Genomic DNA, 16363 nt, shown 5'->3' on the forward strand with positions numbered 1-16363 from the left:
ACCACCAATAACATGTGGCAACTTTTCCTTAAGGGGCTGAAAATCAGAATGCGTTGTGCAGCAAGTTATATAAAACCATGACTGCTGATGGTTCCTATTTAACATTGCACCTTTAATGAAAAGAATGGGAGCTCCCTTACTGGTTAATTCAGTAACCACAGGACCCAGTATGAGCCTAAGACCCACAAACTAAGTTCCAGGTTCAGAGATGTCATAGACAAAAGGACAAAGAGGTGCTGACGGTGGTGATATTAGCTAAGAAATGTGCTAATAGGTGACATTAAGGGTAGAAAGCAGGACGAGCAAGGTACAGATAGCCCTAGTGGGGGTGAGGTGGGGGGAAGGGATCGAAATAGGCTAAAAGGTAGAGATAAAACAATGGATGGAAATACATTTAAAAATAATGGGAAAAGGTGGGAAAAGAAAAATATATATAAATTATTGGAAAAAGGAGGATCGGAAAGGGGGTGGGGACGGAGGAGAGAGTTCATGATCTAAAGTTGTTGAACTCAATATTCAGTCCTGAAGGTTATAAAGTGCCTAATTGGAAGATGAGGTGCTGTTCCTCCAGTTTGTGTTGAGCTTCACTGGAACATTGCAGCAGGCCAAGGATGGACATGTGGGTATGAAAGCAGGGTGGAGTGTTGAAGTGGCAAGTGACAGGAAGGTCTGGGTAATGCTTGCAGACAGACCGAAGGTGTTCTACAAAGGAGTCACCCAGTCTGCATTTGGTCTCTCCAATGTAGAGGAAACCGCATTGGGAGCAACAAATGCAGTAGACTAAATTGAGGGAAGTGTAAGTGAAATGCTGCTGTACTTGAAAGGAGTGTTTGGGCCCTTGGACGGTGAGGAGAGGGGAAGTAAAGGGGCAGATGTTGCATCTTCTGCAGTTGCATGGGAAGGTGCCGTGTCTCCACCCATCACTGACCCTCTATCCAGCTCTACTTGTCCCACCCACCCCTTAAACCAGCTTATATTTCACCTCTTTTCTATTTTTCCTCAGTTCTGCTGAAGAGTCATACGGACTCGAAACGTTAACTGTGTTCCACTCCGCAGATGCTGTCAGACCTGCTGAGTTTTTCCAGGCATTTTTGTTTTTGTTTTGGATTTCCAGCATCCGCAGTTTTTTGCTTTTATCCAGGTTCAGTGTCCTATCCTGTGAGCTCAACTTGGGCAGAACATTAAAAAGGGTGGAGATCACCCAAGATCATCATAGTTAACTAACAATAGTGACATCTGGTCAGAGGGGCAAGTATGTGATGACAGCCAGGAATAGGACAGGGAGTATCAGCAATGCCCCCACCCCCTCATGAAATAGTCAGACTCACCACCTGAGCAGCAAAGCACTTGCCACCCATGCCCCCTCACATGTACTTCCCCCCTCCATATGCACTGCCCCCACACATTCCCCCCCCAAACACAGGATTCTGTATAAATATTAACATAGCAAAGAAACAAAAGATATATTTAAAATCAATATTTTCTCTGTGTATTAATGCTGAGATAACAAGCTTTGAAATTTGCTTAGTTCGATCTTTTGAAACATAGCCTCATGCAAACTCTTGGACTTTGAGTTATGCGTCAATCTGGGTAAACAACCTCCCAGCTTCATTTAATAGTTCAGCATATTGCACCACCCCCAACAGGAGGTGAAGTGCTGAAACAGGACAAAACACTTTCATATACAAAGCCAACTCCTCTTCACATATACTTGGCAACACTTTCTTAAAACACAAACTGTACAATCTTACAGCGCAGGACACCATTCAGCCCATCGTACCCCTGCTAGTGCTTTGAAAGAGCTCTCCGATTAATCCCATACCCACTGTTCTTTCCCCATAGTGTAAATCCTTTCAAGTGGCTACTGACCCTTCTGCCACCTCAAATAGTTTCTTTATTTACTGTCAAAATCCCTCTTGATTTTGAATATCTCTATTAAATCATCCCTTAAATTTCTCTGCTCAAGGAGAATATCCCAGCTTCTCCAATCTTTCCATATAACTGAATTCCCTCATAGAATCGGAGGAAGTTTATGGCTCAGAAAGAAGTCACTTGGCCCATCTGTGTCGGCCAAAATCAAACCACCCAGCCTCACGATACCATCCCAGTCAATCTCCTCGATACCCTCTCAAAGGCCTTGACATTATTTCTAAAGTGTAGCATTCAGAATTGAACACAATATCTCAGGCTAAGGCCAAAACAGTAAATTATAAAGGGTTAGCATAACTTACTTATTTTTCTACTCTAAGCATCTATTAATAAAGTCAAAGATCCCAAATGCTTTTTTAAAAAACAGCTTCCCAACTTGTCCTTCAAAGCTTTTGTGTATGTGAACCCCCAAGAATCTCTATTCCTGTAGCTCTTTAAAATGCAATACAGGAAACACTGCTGTTGCTGGGTGTTAATTTTTGTTTAATCCATTCATAGGATGTGGACATTGCTGGCAAGTACAACATTTGTTGCCCATCCCCAACTGTCCTCGAAAAGGTATTGAGTTGCCTTTCTGCTGTACTGCTGCAGTCCCTGTGGTGTAGGTACACCCATAGTGCTGTTAGGGAGGGAGCTCCAGGATTTTGACCCAACGACAGTGAAGGAACGGCGATATATTTCCAAGTCAGGATGATGAGTGACTTGGAGGGGAACTTGTAAGTGGTGGTGTTCCCATGTACCTGCTGCCCTTGTCCTTCTAGGTGGTAGCAGTTGTGGGTTTGGAAGGTGCTGTTGAAGGAGCCTTGGTAAGTTGCTGTGGTGGGAGCGAATGTTGAAGGTGGTGAATGGGGTTCCAGTCAAGCAGGCCCTGGATGGTGTTAAGCTTCCTGAGTGTTGTTGGAACCACACTCATCCAGATAATGTCATAGGTACCAGGTGTTCTAGGTGTTGGTTGAGAGCTAATGTTCACCAGGCCAGTGGGGGGAACTCATCTAAACAGGGATCTTTCACTGTCTGCTGCTATGGTCCACAACTCAATAGCTTGGGTCCACAGATATAGGTCCTCAAAAGGAAACCCAAGGTGCTCTCCCCATTTTATTGAAGCACTGCTCTCTATTGGAAGGGATAACAAAATTAACAAACCGAGCATGCCTCCACATTCCTTTCAGTCAGGTTCCACTGCAGTCAGAATCATGCATCTGCCTCCCTTTCACAATCACACATTGGCAAAAAATACACACAGCCTGCAGTCTGTAAAATATGCACCAAATGCTCAGTGACAGAAGGAAAACCAAGTCATTTGCTGTGCTCTAAGGAATCCAGGCTATTCACAAGTTCACTATGCAGAATGGGGTAAATCTAAAATAACTGCCGGCTCTGACTTTACTGTCAGGATACATTTTCTTTTACTTGATGTAGAAGAAGCTGACACAGGAAATCCAGGGGTTGGGTTGATCATGTTGGCCATGTGAATGGTGCCTGGATGGTGCGGAGGGATCCACACCAGCATCTAGAACTTAGTTCAGACTTTCCTAGTCTCGAGCACAAAATCCAGACAGACACTCTCAGCCAGTACTGAGGGCCCACCACCGATAACGTTATCACGTTGCCATTATAACCTTAGGTGTCATTAGTGCAGGTGCCACACCAATAGCAGCCTGTGGAGCATCACTTAAAAACCACACTGACACGCCAGGAAGTGAACAGCATCATTACTTGTCTGTTCAGTTTGCAGGTCCTAGCTAACCTCCTTACCCTGCCCCAAGTGTGTCTATCAAGAAGCTCTCAGTAAGGCTGTCCATGAGACAAACAGCAAACCCTGTCTGATAATTACTTGCACTTGCTGGACTTACCCTAACTTTCCATCAAGCCTCTCTCCAGTCTTCAAAGGCACAACATTTTATGGTTAAAACAAATCAAATGAATTTATTCAACTATAAGTGAACAAGCCCGTGCAGGACAGGCATATAATCTAATTGGACAGTCACCACTGACATCATTCTAATCACGGAGTGGACAAAATAATAAAAAGATCACAACCCAAAGAAACACATTCGTTCTGTTTCTTTTCTGATCAAACTAAACATTGGTGTTCAGGAATTTCAAACTCTGTGCTCTGAATGTTACAGGAACTTCCTAGATTTCCAACATTCCAACACACACATCTAAAAGGGGCCAGTCATGTACGAACAGAACCATGCACAGCATTGTTTAATTTTGAATTATAGCCTATAATCAACACACTGTGAAACTTGTGTCAATATTGTTAATAGTAATAAGAACTCAGGCAATTTTTAAACAGCTCATGTACAGTAAATGGATTTTAAAGGGATAGCTACAAAAAGCCAATGGGTCTCAATTATTCCACACTACCAGACCCAGCTCTCTATCCAGCACAACCCCAACATTACCAAAACCCTCAATAATCTAACAGTTAATTCAGCAGAAAGGTTTGCTTCAGACTGGTTATAATTATGCTGCAGCTAAAGGAAGCAGTATCATTCCACTTACCAAAACATTATCTGGGCAACTACCACCCATGGAAGTCAAACCTGCATTCCGAGCCTTTATTTGATTTCACTTAAATGAATTTCTAGAGTTAAAACGGACAGTGTCTTTGCACACTAATGAATACACCAGGCAGTTTAAAGGAAAAACTAAGTTCTAGTTACTTTGGTGGCAGAAATGCTGGATGTTAATCCATGCAAATTGATAGAGTGATGACACTCTATAAAGGGGCTGGGATGAGGCAGGCATTAAGCAAATTGTCTATTTATTACATCTCCCCAATGAAGGGATATTGGTTTACTGAGGCCTGTTTCATCCCCACAGCCAAAGTACATCAGGCAGAGCAGAGCTCCATGTGAAGAGGTCTGAACCAGTCTGCATTTGTGGATCTGATTAGCAGGGCTCACACATTCCCCAATTCAGGAATGCCTCAAACATAGAACTGAAGAGTTCCTCACTGTTGGAGGCAGTAACGACCACCAATTGGAGGGCTTTCTTTCCATCTGTTATTTATTACATCACCCATATTTAAATTATGGAGCTGTTTTAGGGTCTTTCTGCTTCAGTATATTATTTCAGCTAGAGATAAATCGGATTCATTGGTTTAGCCTGCAACTAGCTCTGGTAGTTATTTTCAGCCTTTGAAGGAGATGGAGAAGATGGCTGGCATCGTATATATTCACCAGTTAATGGGTTAGTTGTGAAATCTGGACACACTAACCAGAGACTGTATCGAATAAAAATGCAAACTTCAATTCATTGGAAATGGATTGCCTTTTTGCTATGAACAAGAGACCAAGCATTTGTAAAAAGCTTACAATTGTATCAGACTGCTGGCCAGAATTCAATCTGACTGGCTTCACTCCAGAATGGCATTTACATAATGTGTCAAACTACTGTGTAACTGCAGAATCCATCACCACTAGTCTCCCATTAGCACCAACAATAATTGACACAAACGGTTGTGGGTTCCTGCCTAACCAGGCACCAAGAAGGGTCACAACGTTGGAAGCACAACCTCCCAGAGATATCTCAACCAAGGTCACACTGCAGCTGGTCTAGCGAACATTGAGGATCCCGACAGCAAAACACAGATCATAGTTCACTGATGCCATTTGGGAGTTAATGGTAAGCTGACACGCCATTAAACTTTCCTGATTGAGAGACAGTACTTCTAGGAACTCGCTGTGAAAAATAGTGCAACAATTCAACAAAAGGTTCCACAAAAGTAAAAGCTCCAAAAAAATAAGTCCATGAAAACCATAATATGGCCATTGTGCAGTCTGTCCACTGGGCACCTGACTCTTCCAAGTTTCCTCATAGTCAGAAAGATTCATTTCTAGACTTTCTCCTCCTAAAATTGGGCTATGGTTGGAGAGCATTTTGATCAACACAAGATATACAGGTCTGTCACTGTATAACACTGGGGTACAGTACTAGTCGGGACAGGTCTGTCACTGTATAACACTGGGGTTCAGTACTAGTCGGGACAGGTCTGTCACTGTATAACACTGGGGTACAGTACTAGTCGGGACAGGTCTGTCACTGTATAACACTGGGGTACAGTACTAGTCGGGACAGGTCTGTCACTGTATAACACTGGGGTACAGTACTAGTCGGGACAGGTCTGTCACTGTATAACACTGGGGTTCAGTACTGGTGGGGACAGGTCTGTCACTGTATAACACTGGGGTACAGTACTGGTGGGGACAGGTCTGTCACTGTATAACACTGGGGTACAGTACTGGTGTAGACAGGTCTGTCACTGTATAACACTGGGGTACAGTACTGGTGGGGACAGGTCTGTCACTGTATAACACTGGGGTACAGTACTGGTGGGGACAGGTCTGTCACTGTATAACACTGGGGTACAGTACTGGTGGGGACAGGTCTGTCACTGTATAACACTGGGGTACAGTACTGGTGGGAATGGGTCTGTCACTGTATAACACTGGGGTACAGTACTGGTGGGGACAGGTCTGTCACTGTATAACACTGGGGTACAGTACTGGTGGAGACAGGTCAGGCACTGTATAACACTGGGGTACAGTACTGGTGGGGACAGGTCTGTCACTGTATAACACTGGGGTACAGTACTGGTGGGAATGGGTCTGTCACTGTATAACACTGGGGTACAGTACTGGTGGAGACAGGTCTGTCACTGTATAACACTGGGGTACAGTACTGGTGGAGACAGGTCTGTCACTGTATAACACTGGGGTACAGTACTGGTGTGGACAGGTCTGTCACTGTATAACACTGGGGTACAGTACTGGTGGGGGCAGGTCTGTCACTGTATAACACTGGGGTTCAGTACTGGTGGAGACAGGTCTGTCACTGTATAACACTGAGGTACAGTACTGGTGGGGACAGGTCTGTCAGTGTATAACACTGCGGTACAGTACTGGTGGGGACAGGTCTGTCACTGTATAACACTGGGGTACAGTACTGGTGGGGACAGGTCTGTCACTGTATAACACTGGGGTACAGTACTGGTGGGGACAGGTCTGTCACTGTATAACACTGGGGTACAGTACTGGTGGGGACAGGTCTGTCACTGTATAACACTGGGCTACAGGGACAGGCCTGTCACTGTATAACACTGGGCTACAGGGATAGGCCTGTTACTGTATAACACTGGGCTACAGGGACCGGTCTGTCAGTCTGTCATTTGAGGTGAAAGTAATTTAGGTGGAATTAATAATAGTGGAGCAGTAACTCAAGTGTGGTGGCTTTTGGTTTCCATCTATAACGTATTGATATTAATGCTTGGAGGACATAATTGTGACAGTAATGAGTTACAAATTTCAGAAAAAGAATGGTCCGCCCTTCAAGCTCAGCATCAAAGTTGATACTTAACCTCAACGCAGGAGAAACGCTGAGGCCTCGTACAGGGGTATTCCATATTCAAGTCCGACAAGTGAATGAAGTGAGCCATTTACGAGAACACAAACTCATGAATTTTCTATGCAAGTTTGAATGTCAATCCAGCATTTCCCCAAGTGATTCATTTGAAACATTAACTGAGCTCCTTCTTTCAGAAGCAAAAGTGACCAGATTGAACTCATATCGCTCACCTGTCAGTCTGAGGAGCCTCAGCACCCGAGGTTGGGGGGTGCGGGGGAGAAACATAGAAAATTTACACCACAGGACGTCACTCAGACCACCATGTCTATACCAGTTGAAAGAAGTTACCCAGTCTAATCCCACTTTCCAGTTCTTGGGCCATCACCCTGTAGGTTACAGAACCTCAAGGGCATATTCAGCTACTTTTTAAATGTAATGGTAAGCAGTGAGTTCCAGGTTATCACCACCCTCTGGGTCAAAAATCACTCCTCAAATCCTTCCACCAATTACTTCAAATTGATGCCCCTGTTTACTGACCCCTCTGTTAAGGAAACCTGTACCCAGGCCCCTCATAATTTTATACATCCCCTCAGCCTATTCTATCCCAAAGAATACAACCCTAGCCTCTCCAATCTTTCCTCATTGCTAAATTTCTCCAGCCTTAGCAACATCCTCATAAATTTCCTCTGCACCCTCTCTAGTGAGGTCACATCCTTCCTGTCATGTGGTGACCAGAACTGTATTCGATGCTCTGTGGTCTAACGAGTGTTTTACACCATTCTAGCAGAACCTCCCACTCTGCACACCTGGGCCTCAGTTAATAAAGGAAAATATCCCCATATGTCTTCTGAAGGAAATTTTTAAAAATTGTTCACTGTCTTCATCAGTTCTAGCAGGAAATCTCCTGCTCCCCAGCCAGGCTTTGGATCTCCGCTGGGCGAGGGGTGAAGACATCTCCACTACTGCCAGTCACAGTCAATTTGACGAACTGCACTGGCTCTCCAGGTGGAGGCAGTAAAAGAAAGAAGTTTTCTCTGTTCTACCCGATAATGGGGTCTCACTCCTAACTCACTACATCAATGTGATACTTTCCCCATTTCCCAATAGGAATCAAACCTGTGAACAATGAGTGAAAAGTAAATACAGTTTATGCTGTGAATCCAACATGGTAACTGTGCTGGCAATGCCCAGATATCTCTTACTGTTGAAATGTAAGAGCCACTTAGCATCCAATTAGATCCACAAACCAGAACATGGTAACAAGCAGATAATCTGTTTTAGTGGTGCTGGTTGAGGGATAAATATTGGTCAGGACACCAGGGAGAATTCCCTTATTCTTTAAATAATGCTGTGGAATGTTCCACATCCACCCAAGAGGATAGGCGTAACCTCAGTTTTACATTGCATTCAGAAGACAGCAGTTCTGCCAGTGCAGCACTCCCTCTGTACTGCACTGGAGCAGCAGCTTGTTTATTGTGCTCATGGCTCCAGAGGTGGATCCGTAAACTTTAAGTAACCACTTTCAAGTGACTCGTGCCAAAAATGCAAAACTTTTCCCTCCAAACTTAGACAAGAAAATACTGCAAGACATGGAGCTTCACACAATCATCAACTAACAAAGTCCTGTGGAGATCACCGACTGATACTCTTTCAGTGTAACAGCAGCTTTAGTGGGGCTGATCAGATTTGGGATCCCATTACTGTAAGCCTGCACCACACTCCGATTCATCCAATCGATGGCTTTAGCACTTGCTGTACACATGCTATCCTCAATGACTGGAGAAATGCCTGAGCTGTGAGCATCCAATACATACTCTGTATAATAAATACATGGGCTACTGACCAATCGTGTGAGTGTCCGCAAGTACGAAAGAAAGATCATTGTGCCCACACACCCCCACACCCCTGGGCAGTGCCCACACCCTGGGGCAGTGCCTACACCACCCCACACCCCTGGGCAGTGCCCACATCACCCCCACACCCCTGGGCAGTGCCCACATCACCCCCACACCCCTGGGCAGTGCCCACATCACCCCCACACCCCTGGGCAGTGCCTACACCACCCCACACCCCTGGAGAGTGCCCACCATCCCCACACCCCCGGGCAGTGCCCACACCACCCCCAGACCCCCAGGCAGTGCCCACACCACCCCCAGACCCCCAGGCAGTGCCCACACCCCTGGAGAGTGCCCACCACCCCCACACCCCCGGGCAGTGCCCACACCACCCCCAGACCCCCAGGCAGTGCCCACACCCCCGGGCAGTGCCCACACCACCCCCACACCCCTGGGCAGTGCCCACACCACCCCTAGACCCCCAGGCAGTGCCCACACCCCCAGGCAGTGCCCACACCACCCCCAGACCCCCAGGCAGTACCCACACCCCCGGGCAGTGCCCACACCCCCGGGCAGTGCCCACACCACCCCCACACCCCGGGCAGTGCCCACACCCCCGGGCAGTGCCCACACCCCCAGGCAGTGCCCACACCCCCAGGCAGTGCCCACACCACCCCCAGACCCCCAGGCAGTACCCACACCCCCAGGCAGTGCCCACACCACCCCCACACCCCCGGGCAGTGCCCACACCCCCGGGCAGTGCCCACACCACCCCCACACCCCTGGGCAGTGCCCACACCCTGGGGCAGTGCCTACACCACCCCACACCCCCGGGCAGTGCCCACACCACCCCCACACCCCCAGTCGGTGCCCACAGCCCCCCACTCCTCAGCCCCAGGCAGTGCCCACACCTCCCTCACACCCCTGGGCAGTGCCCACATCACCCCCACACCCCTGGGCAGTGCCCAGACACCCATCACACCCCCGGGCAGTGCCCACACCCCCGGGCAGTGCCCACACCCCCGGGCAGTGCCCCCTCGGGCCAGCCCAGCCCAGCTCCCTCCTCCTCACCTTCTCGCTGCTGCTCTGAGACACAGTATCGGCCGCTTTGGTCTCGGCTGCAGGGGTTTTCTCCTCGGGTTCCTCCTGCTGCTCCTCGCCCTGCTCCGTGTCGGGGATGCCGGCGATGTATTCCTCCTTACACACCAGCCCCCGGGCACTCAGCAGCTCGTCCGTCTCCCTGTCCACCACCAGCAGCCGGGTCTGCTCGGCAACCGCCTTGATCTTCTGCACCACTTGCTGGTGACTGTCCTGCTCCACATTGTCCCCGTTCACCTGAACCACTTTATCCCCGGGCCGCAGCCCCGCTCTCTCAGCCGGAGAGGCCGCTTCCACCAGGCGGATGAACTGGCCGGTCTTCCCCTTCTCCCCGTGCAGGTGGAAGCCGTATCCAGTCGGGCCTTTCTCGATGACACAGAGCCGGGGCCGGAGCTGCTCCTTGGTCATGGTGTGTCCGCGCCCCCCCCACCCACCACCACCACCCCCCCGCGCACCCGGGATTGCCCCTCACTCACTCGGGGATACTCGGTATCGGAGCCGGGGGCCGGGGATACTCGGTATCGGAGCCGGGGGCCGGGGATACGCTGTATCGGTGCCCGGAGCCGGGGATACTCTGTATCGGTGCCCGGAGCCGGGGGCCGGGGATACTCTGTATCGGTGCCCGGAGCCGGGAGCCGGGGATACTCTGTATCGGAGCCGGGAGCCGGGGATACTCTGTATCGGTGCCCGGAGCCGGGAGCCGGGGATACTCTGTATCGGAGCCGGAGGCCGGGGATACTCTGTATCGAGTCTCCGGGATACTTTGTCTCGGGGCCGGGACTTGACAAACTGCAACAAAGTATCCGCGCAGCCCAGGCAGCCTCCGCCCCGCCCCCCTCCTTGACTGACAGCTCAACCCTCCAATCACCGACAGTACCGCTCAGCGCGCCCCCCCCCACCCCAGCCAATAGGCGCTGTCGCCCTGGCTGGCCCCGCCTCTTCATTAATATTTATTCCACGTTGCCCTCAGGATTTGCTTCTTCTCTGACATGTGGAAAGTCAGAGATTTTTTTATGTTCGTCAATTCATTCAGCGCAGACAAAACGATGCAGAGAGGGGATAAATTCCACGTTACATATACTTTGCAAAAAGCCGAGGTTTAAATTTGCAAAAAGAGATTGCATTGCAAACTTTAAGAATATTGTCCAAGCCCAGCCATGGTCGCTCGGCAACCTGTTGATTGACAGGTCTGAGTGAGGCTGCAGAGTGAACTCCGCAAGTTGGGGGAAAGTTTAGAAAAAGGTGATCATGGCTCAGTAGTGAACTCTCCAATTCATACTGTATACACAATTATAAAACAATGCTGCAAAAATACAGGCAAGAACAAAACTTAGTCAATATATATATTTATATATAGTCAGATATTTTATCTCCCCTTTCATGCTGCAGATGCTGCCTCCTGCTGGTTAGAAAATGTACTTTGCAGAATTTACAAGATTTATTTCCAAGACTTGAGATGGTTTCGGGAAAGTTATGATTTTTGACCTTTTACTTAAAATAATTTCAAACACCTTTGACGTATCCGGACCCATTTGTGGAAATGTACTTCCTCTAGAAAAACAGAGGGCAACGGAGAGGGAGGGACCTAAAACAGTCACTATCATTGGAGAAAAGTACTAGGAAAACTAATAGGACTAAAGGCTGACAAGCCCCCTGGACCTGATGGCCTTCATCCTAGGGTCTTAGAAGAAATGGCTGCAGAGATAGTGGATGCATTGGCTGTAATCTTCCAAAATTTCCCCTCTCTTCAGGTACCAGGCCCTAAGAGGGTGTTGGCAGGGTGACCAACTGTCACATAGTTTAAGGTTTTGTGCTTTACTTTGACTTTTTGTCCCGTATTTCTACGACAGTCTATGGGAGGCTGAGCCAGGGAATGAGTATCAGTTGAGTGATTTGAGCAGGAATGCAAGTCTGTGAGTCAGCCAGCAGACTCTACAAGATAAATCATAACATTTAGTTACTTTCAAACCCCTCCCCACCCACTCTTATAGTCACCAGCAACCTCCACCCAGTCCCACAATTGAAGCGTCCATTATTTTCACAGAATAGCAGAATTGTTACAGCACATTTGGTCCATCATGTCTGCACTGGCCCTCTGAATGACCAGTTCATCTAGTGTCATTCCCCTGCCTTCTCCCTGTAACTCTGCACATTCTTCCTTTTCAGTTAACAGTCTAATTCACTTTTGAATGCCTTGACTGAACCTGCCTCCACCACACTCTCAGGCAGCGAATTCCAGACCTTAACCACTTGCTGCCTGAAATGTTTTTTTCTCATATTGCTTTTGCTTCTTTTGCCAATTACCTTAAATCTGTGCCCTCTCCTCGATCCTTTAACAAGTGGGCACAATTTATCCGTCTACTCTGTCTAGACCCCTCATGATTTTGAATGCCTCTATCAAATCTCCTCTCAACCTTCTCTTCTCCAAGGAAAACAGTCCCAACTTCTCTGATCTACCTTCATAACTGAGGTTCCAAATCCCTGGAATCATTCTTGTGAATCTTTACTGCACTTTCTCCAATGCCTTCCTTCCTGCCTGAACTGGATGCAATACTCTGGCTGAGGCTGAACTAGTGCCCTATACAAGTTCAACATAACATCCTTGCTCTTGTAGTCTATGCCCCTATTAATAAAGCCTAGGCCACTGTATGCTTTATTAACCACGCTCTCAGCCTGTCCTGCCGTCTTCAATGACTTATGTCCGTATATACTCAGGTCCCTCTACTCCTGCATCCCTTTTAGAATAGTACCCTTTATTTTATATTGTCTATGTTCTTCCTCAGAATGAATTACCTCAAGTTTCTCTGCAATGAACTTCATCTGTTATCTGTCTGCCCATTCCACCAACTTGCCTAAGTCCCTTTCAAGTTCTACACTATCCTCCTCACAGTTCACAATGCCTCCAAGTTTTTTATCATCCACAAATTTTGAAATTGTGCCCTGTACACCAAAGTCTAGGTCATTAATATATATCAGGAAGAGCAAGGGGCCAAATACTGACCCCTGGGGAACTCCATTACAAACCTTCCTCCAGCCTGAAAAACATCCATTAACCACTATTCTCTGCTTCATGTCACTCAGCCAATTACATATCCATGTTGCTGCTGTCCCTTTTATTCCATGGGCTGTAACTTTGCTCACAAGTTTGTTGTGTGGCACTGCATCAAATGCCTTTTGGAAGTCCATGTGCACCACACCAACAGCAATTCTCCAGCCCTCTGACAGCTCCCCTGAGTCTAAGGAAGACTGAAAAATTATGGCCAGCGTCTCTGCAATTTCCACTCTCGCTTCCCTCCGTATCCTTGGATGCATTTCATCTGGTCATGGTGCTTTGTCAACTTTCCAGATAACCTATCCAATGCCCCCTCCTTATCAATTTTAAACCCTTCTAGTGCCTGAATTACCTCCTCTGTCACCATGGCCTGAATAGCATCTTCTTCCTTGATAAAAACAGATGCACAGTATTCATTTAATACCTCAGCTATGCCCCCTACCTCCATGTGTAAATCCCTGGTCCCTAATGTTAGGCCCTACACCTCCTTTTGCCATCCTTTTACTACTTATATGCCTATAGAAGACTTTGGAATCCCCTTTTATGTTGGCTACCAGTCTCTTTTCATTCTCCTTTTGCTTCTCTTATTTTTTTTTGTCACCTCCCCTCTGAACCTTCTGTTTTCAGCTTTGTTCTCAATTGTAGTTGATACCTGACACCTGTCATAAGCACACTTTCTCTTCTTTATCTTAATTTCTTTCCCTTTTATTATCCAGGGAGCTCTGGATTTATTCGCCCTATCTTTACCTTTCAAGGGAATATACTTTGAATGTACCTGAACTACTACTTCTTTGAATTATTTGTTCAGCTACTGTTTTTCCTGCCAACCTGTGGCTCCAATTTATTCGGCCCAGATCCATTCCTACCCCACTGAAGTCAGCTTTCCCCCAGTTAATTATTATTACTCGGGATTGTTCTTTGCATTTTCCCATAGTCAGCCTCAACCTTATGATACAGTAACAACTGTCCTCTAAATCTTCTCCTACTGCTACTTGGCCCACCTCACTTCCAAGAATGAGGTCCAGCAGTACCTCCTTTCTCATTGGACTGGAAACATACTGCTCTAGAAAATTCTCCTGAACACACTGTAGGAACTCTTGCCCCTCTCTGCCCTTTACACTACCACTATCCCAGTCTATATTTGGATAGTTAAAGTCCCGCACTATAACTACTCTATAATTTTTGCAGTTCTCTGTAATTTCCTTGAAGATTTGTTTCCATGCATCCTTCCCACTAGTTCGTGGCCTGTTGACAATACCGAGCAATGTAATTACACCCTTTTTTGTTCCTTCGCTCTAGCCAAATAGATTCTGTCCTTGACCCCCTGGGATATCCTCTTTCTCCAGCCTTGCACTGTTAGATTCTGTCCTTGACCCCCTGGGACATACTCTTTCTCCAGCACTGCACTGTTTTCCTTAATCAATACTGCCACCCCTCCCCCTTTCCTTCCTTTCCTGAACACCTTGTATCCAGGAATATTTAATACCTAGTCCTGCCCATCTTTGAGTCAGGTCTCTGTTATAGTCACATCATATTTCCACATGGCAATCTGCCCCTGTATCTCTTATTTCCCCCACTCTGTGCATTCACATATATGCACTGTAACCCGGATTTAGATTTTATTACTTTTTCACTTATTCTGATCCCACCTGCTAACTTACTATTCCCATTCTAGTGCTATCTCTCTCTCCCAGTATTGTGTACACCTTGGTGTTCCTTTCTGATATTATCTCCTGGTTCCAACACCCTGCAAAGTTAGTTAAATCCCTCCCCAATAGCACTTGCAAAATGTCCCATAAGGAACTCAGTCCCAGCTCTATTTAGGTGCAACCTGTCCAGCCTGTACAGGTCCTATTTCCCCATGAGCTGGTCCCAATATCCCAAGAACCTAAAGCCCTCTCTCCTGCACCATCTTTCCAGCCATGCATTCATCTGCTTTATCCTCCTATTTCTATACTCACTTGCTCATGGCACTGGGAGTAATCCAGAGATTACTACTTTTGAGCTCGTGCCTGCTAATTCCTACCTAGCTCCCTAATTTATGTCTGCAGGACCACATCCCTCTTTCTACCTATGTCATTGATACTGATGTGGACCATGACTGCTGGCTGTTTACCCTCCTCTCTCAAGGTACTCTGCAGCTGTTCAGTGACATTCTTGACCCTGACATCAGGGAACATACCATCCCGGGTTAACATCTATGGCCCCAGAAACGCCTGCCTATTCCCCTATCGAATCACCAATCGCTATTGCTCTTCCAGTCTTCCTTGTACCCACCTGTACAGCTGAACCACCTGTAGTGCCATGGACTTGGTTCTGGCTGCACTCCCCAAATGCACCATCACTCTCATCAGTATTCAGAGCTGAATACCGATTGGAGAGTGAGATGCACTCAGGCATTCCTGCACTACCTGCCTGTTTGTTTTTGGCTGAATGGTGGTCACATATCCCCTCTGTCTTTGCAACGCTTAAGCTGTGGGGTGACTGTATCCACAAACATATTATCCACTAAGCTCTCAATTTCACAGATGCGCCACAGTGACACCAGCTGCTGCTCAAGTTCGGAAACCCAGAGCTCAAGCTGCTGCAACTGATGACACTTCCTGCACAAATGGTTATCCGTGACATGGGGAGCATCCTGGAGCTCCCACATAGCACAGCATGTGCACTCTTGAGGTTGGAGCAATCCTGCCATTTCTCTAACAAAAACAAAAATAGCTGGAAAAACTCAGCAGGTCTGACAGCATCTGCAGAGAGGAATACAGTTAAGGTTTCGAGTCTGTATGACTCTTCATCAGAACCATTTCTCTGTTAGTTAATAAACTTGCTACATCTAATCAATCTTACTACTGTGAATAAATCTTTTTCGATACTTATAAAGCTTACTAGTAATAAACTTTACCAATACTAATAAAGCTTATTAATACTTATAACACCTATTAATACTTAATACACCTTACCAGTAGTCTTACTTTGAAAAAAGGATCAGACTCACCAGTTTATTCCCTAGTTTAGGTAGGAAATACTCACTAGCCAATCACCTACCTGCTTCCTTGTGATGTCATACCTCAATTTTTCTTTCAAAACCCAGGCT

General features: G+C 46.9%; 1 protein-coding gene across 1 annotated transcript in view; it reads right to left on the reverse strand.

Annotated features, from left to right (window-relative positions):
* The window catches only part of LOC121293846 (Na(+)/H(+) exchange regulatory cofactor NHE-RF1-like), a 112675-nt gene extending 102038 nt beyond the window's left edge, over nucleotides 1-10637 (reverse strand). Inside the window, exon 1 of the mRNA XM_041217243.1 lies at nucleotides 10191-10637. Coding sequence (XP_041073177.1) covers nucleotides 10191-10625 — 435 coding nt within the window. The 5' untranslated portion in view covers nucleotides 10626-10637. The remainder of the gene's footprint in view (nucleotides 1-10190) is intronic.
* Nucleotides 10638-16363: the final 5726 nt, after the last annotated feature.

The sequence above is a fragment of the Carcharodon carcharias genome, chromosome 22, assembly GCF_017639515.1.
Source record: "Carcharodon carcharias isolate sCarCar2 chromosome 22, sCarCar2.pri, whole genome shotgun sequence".
Taxonomy (NCBI): Eukaryota; Metazoa; Chordata; class Chondrichthyes; order Lamniformes; family Lamnidae; genus Carcharodon; species Carcharodon carcharias.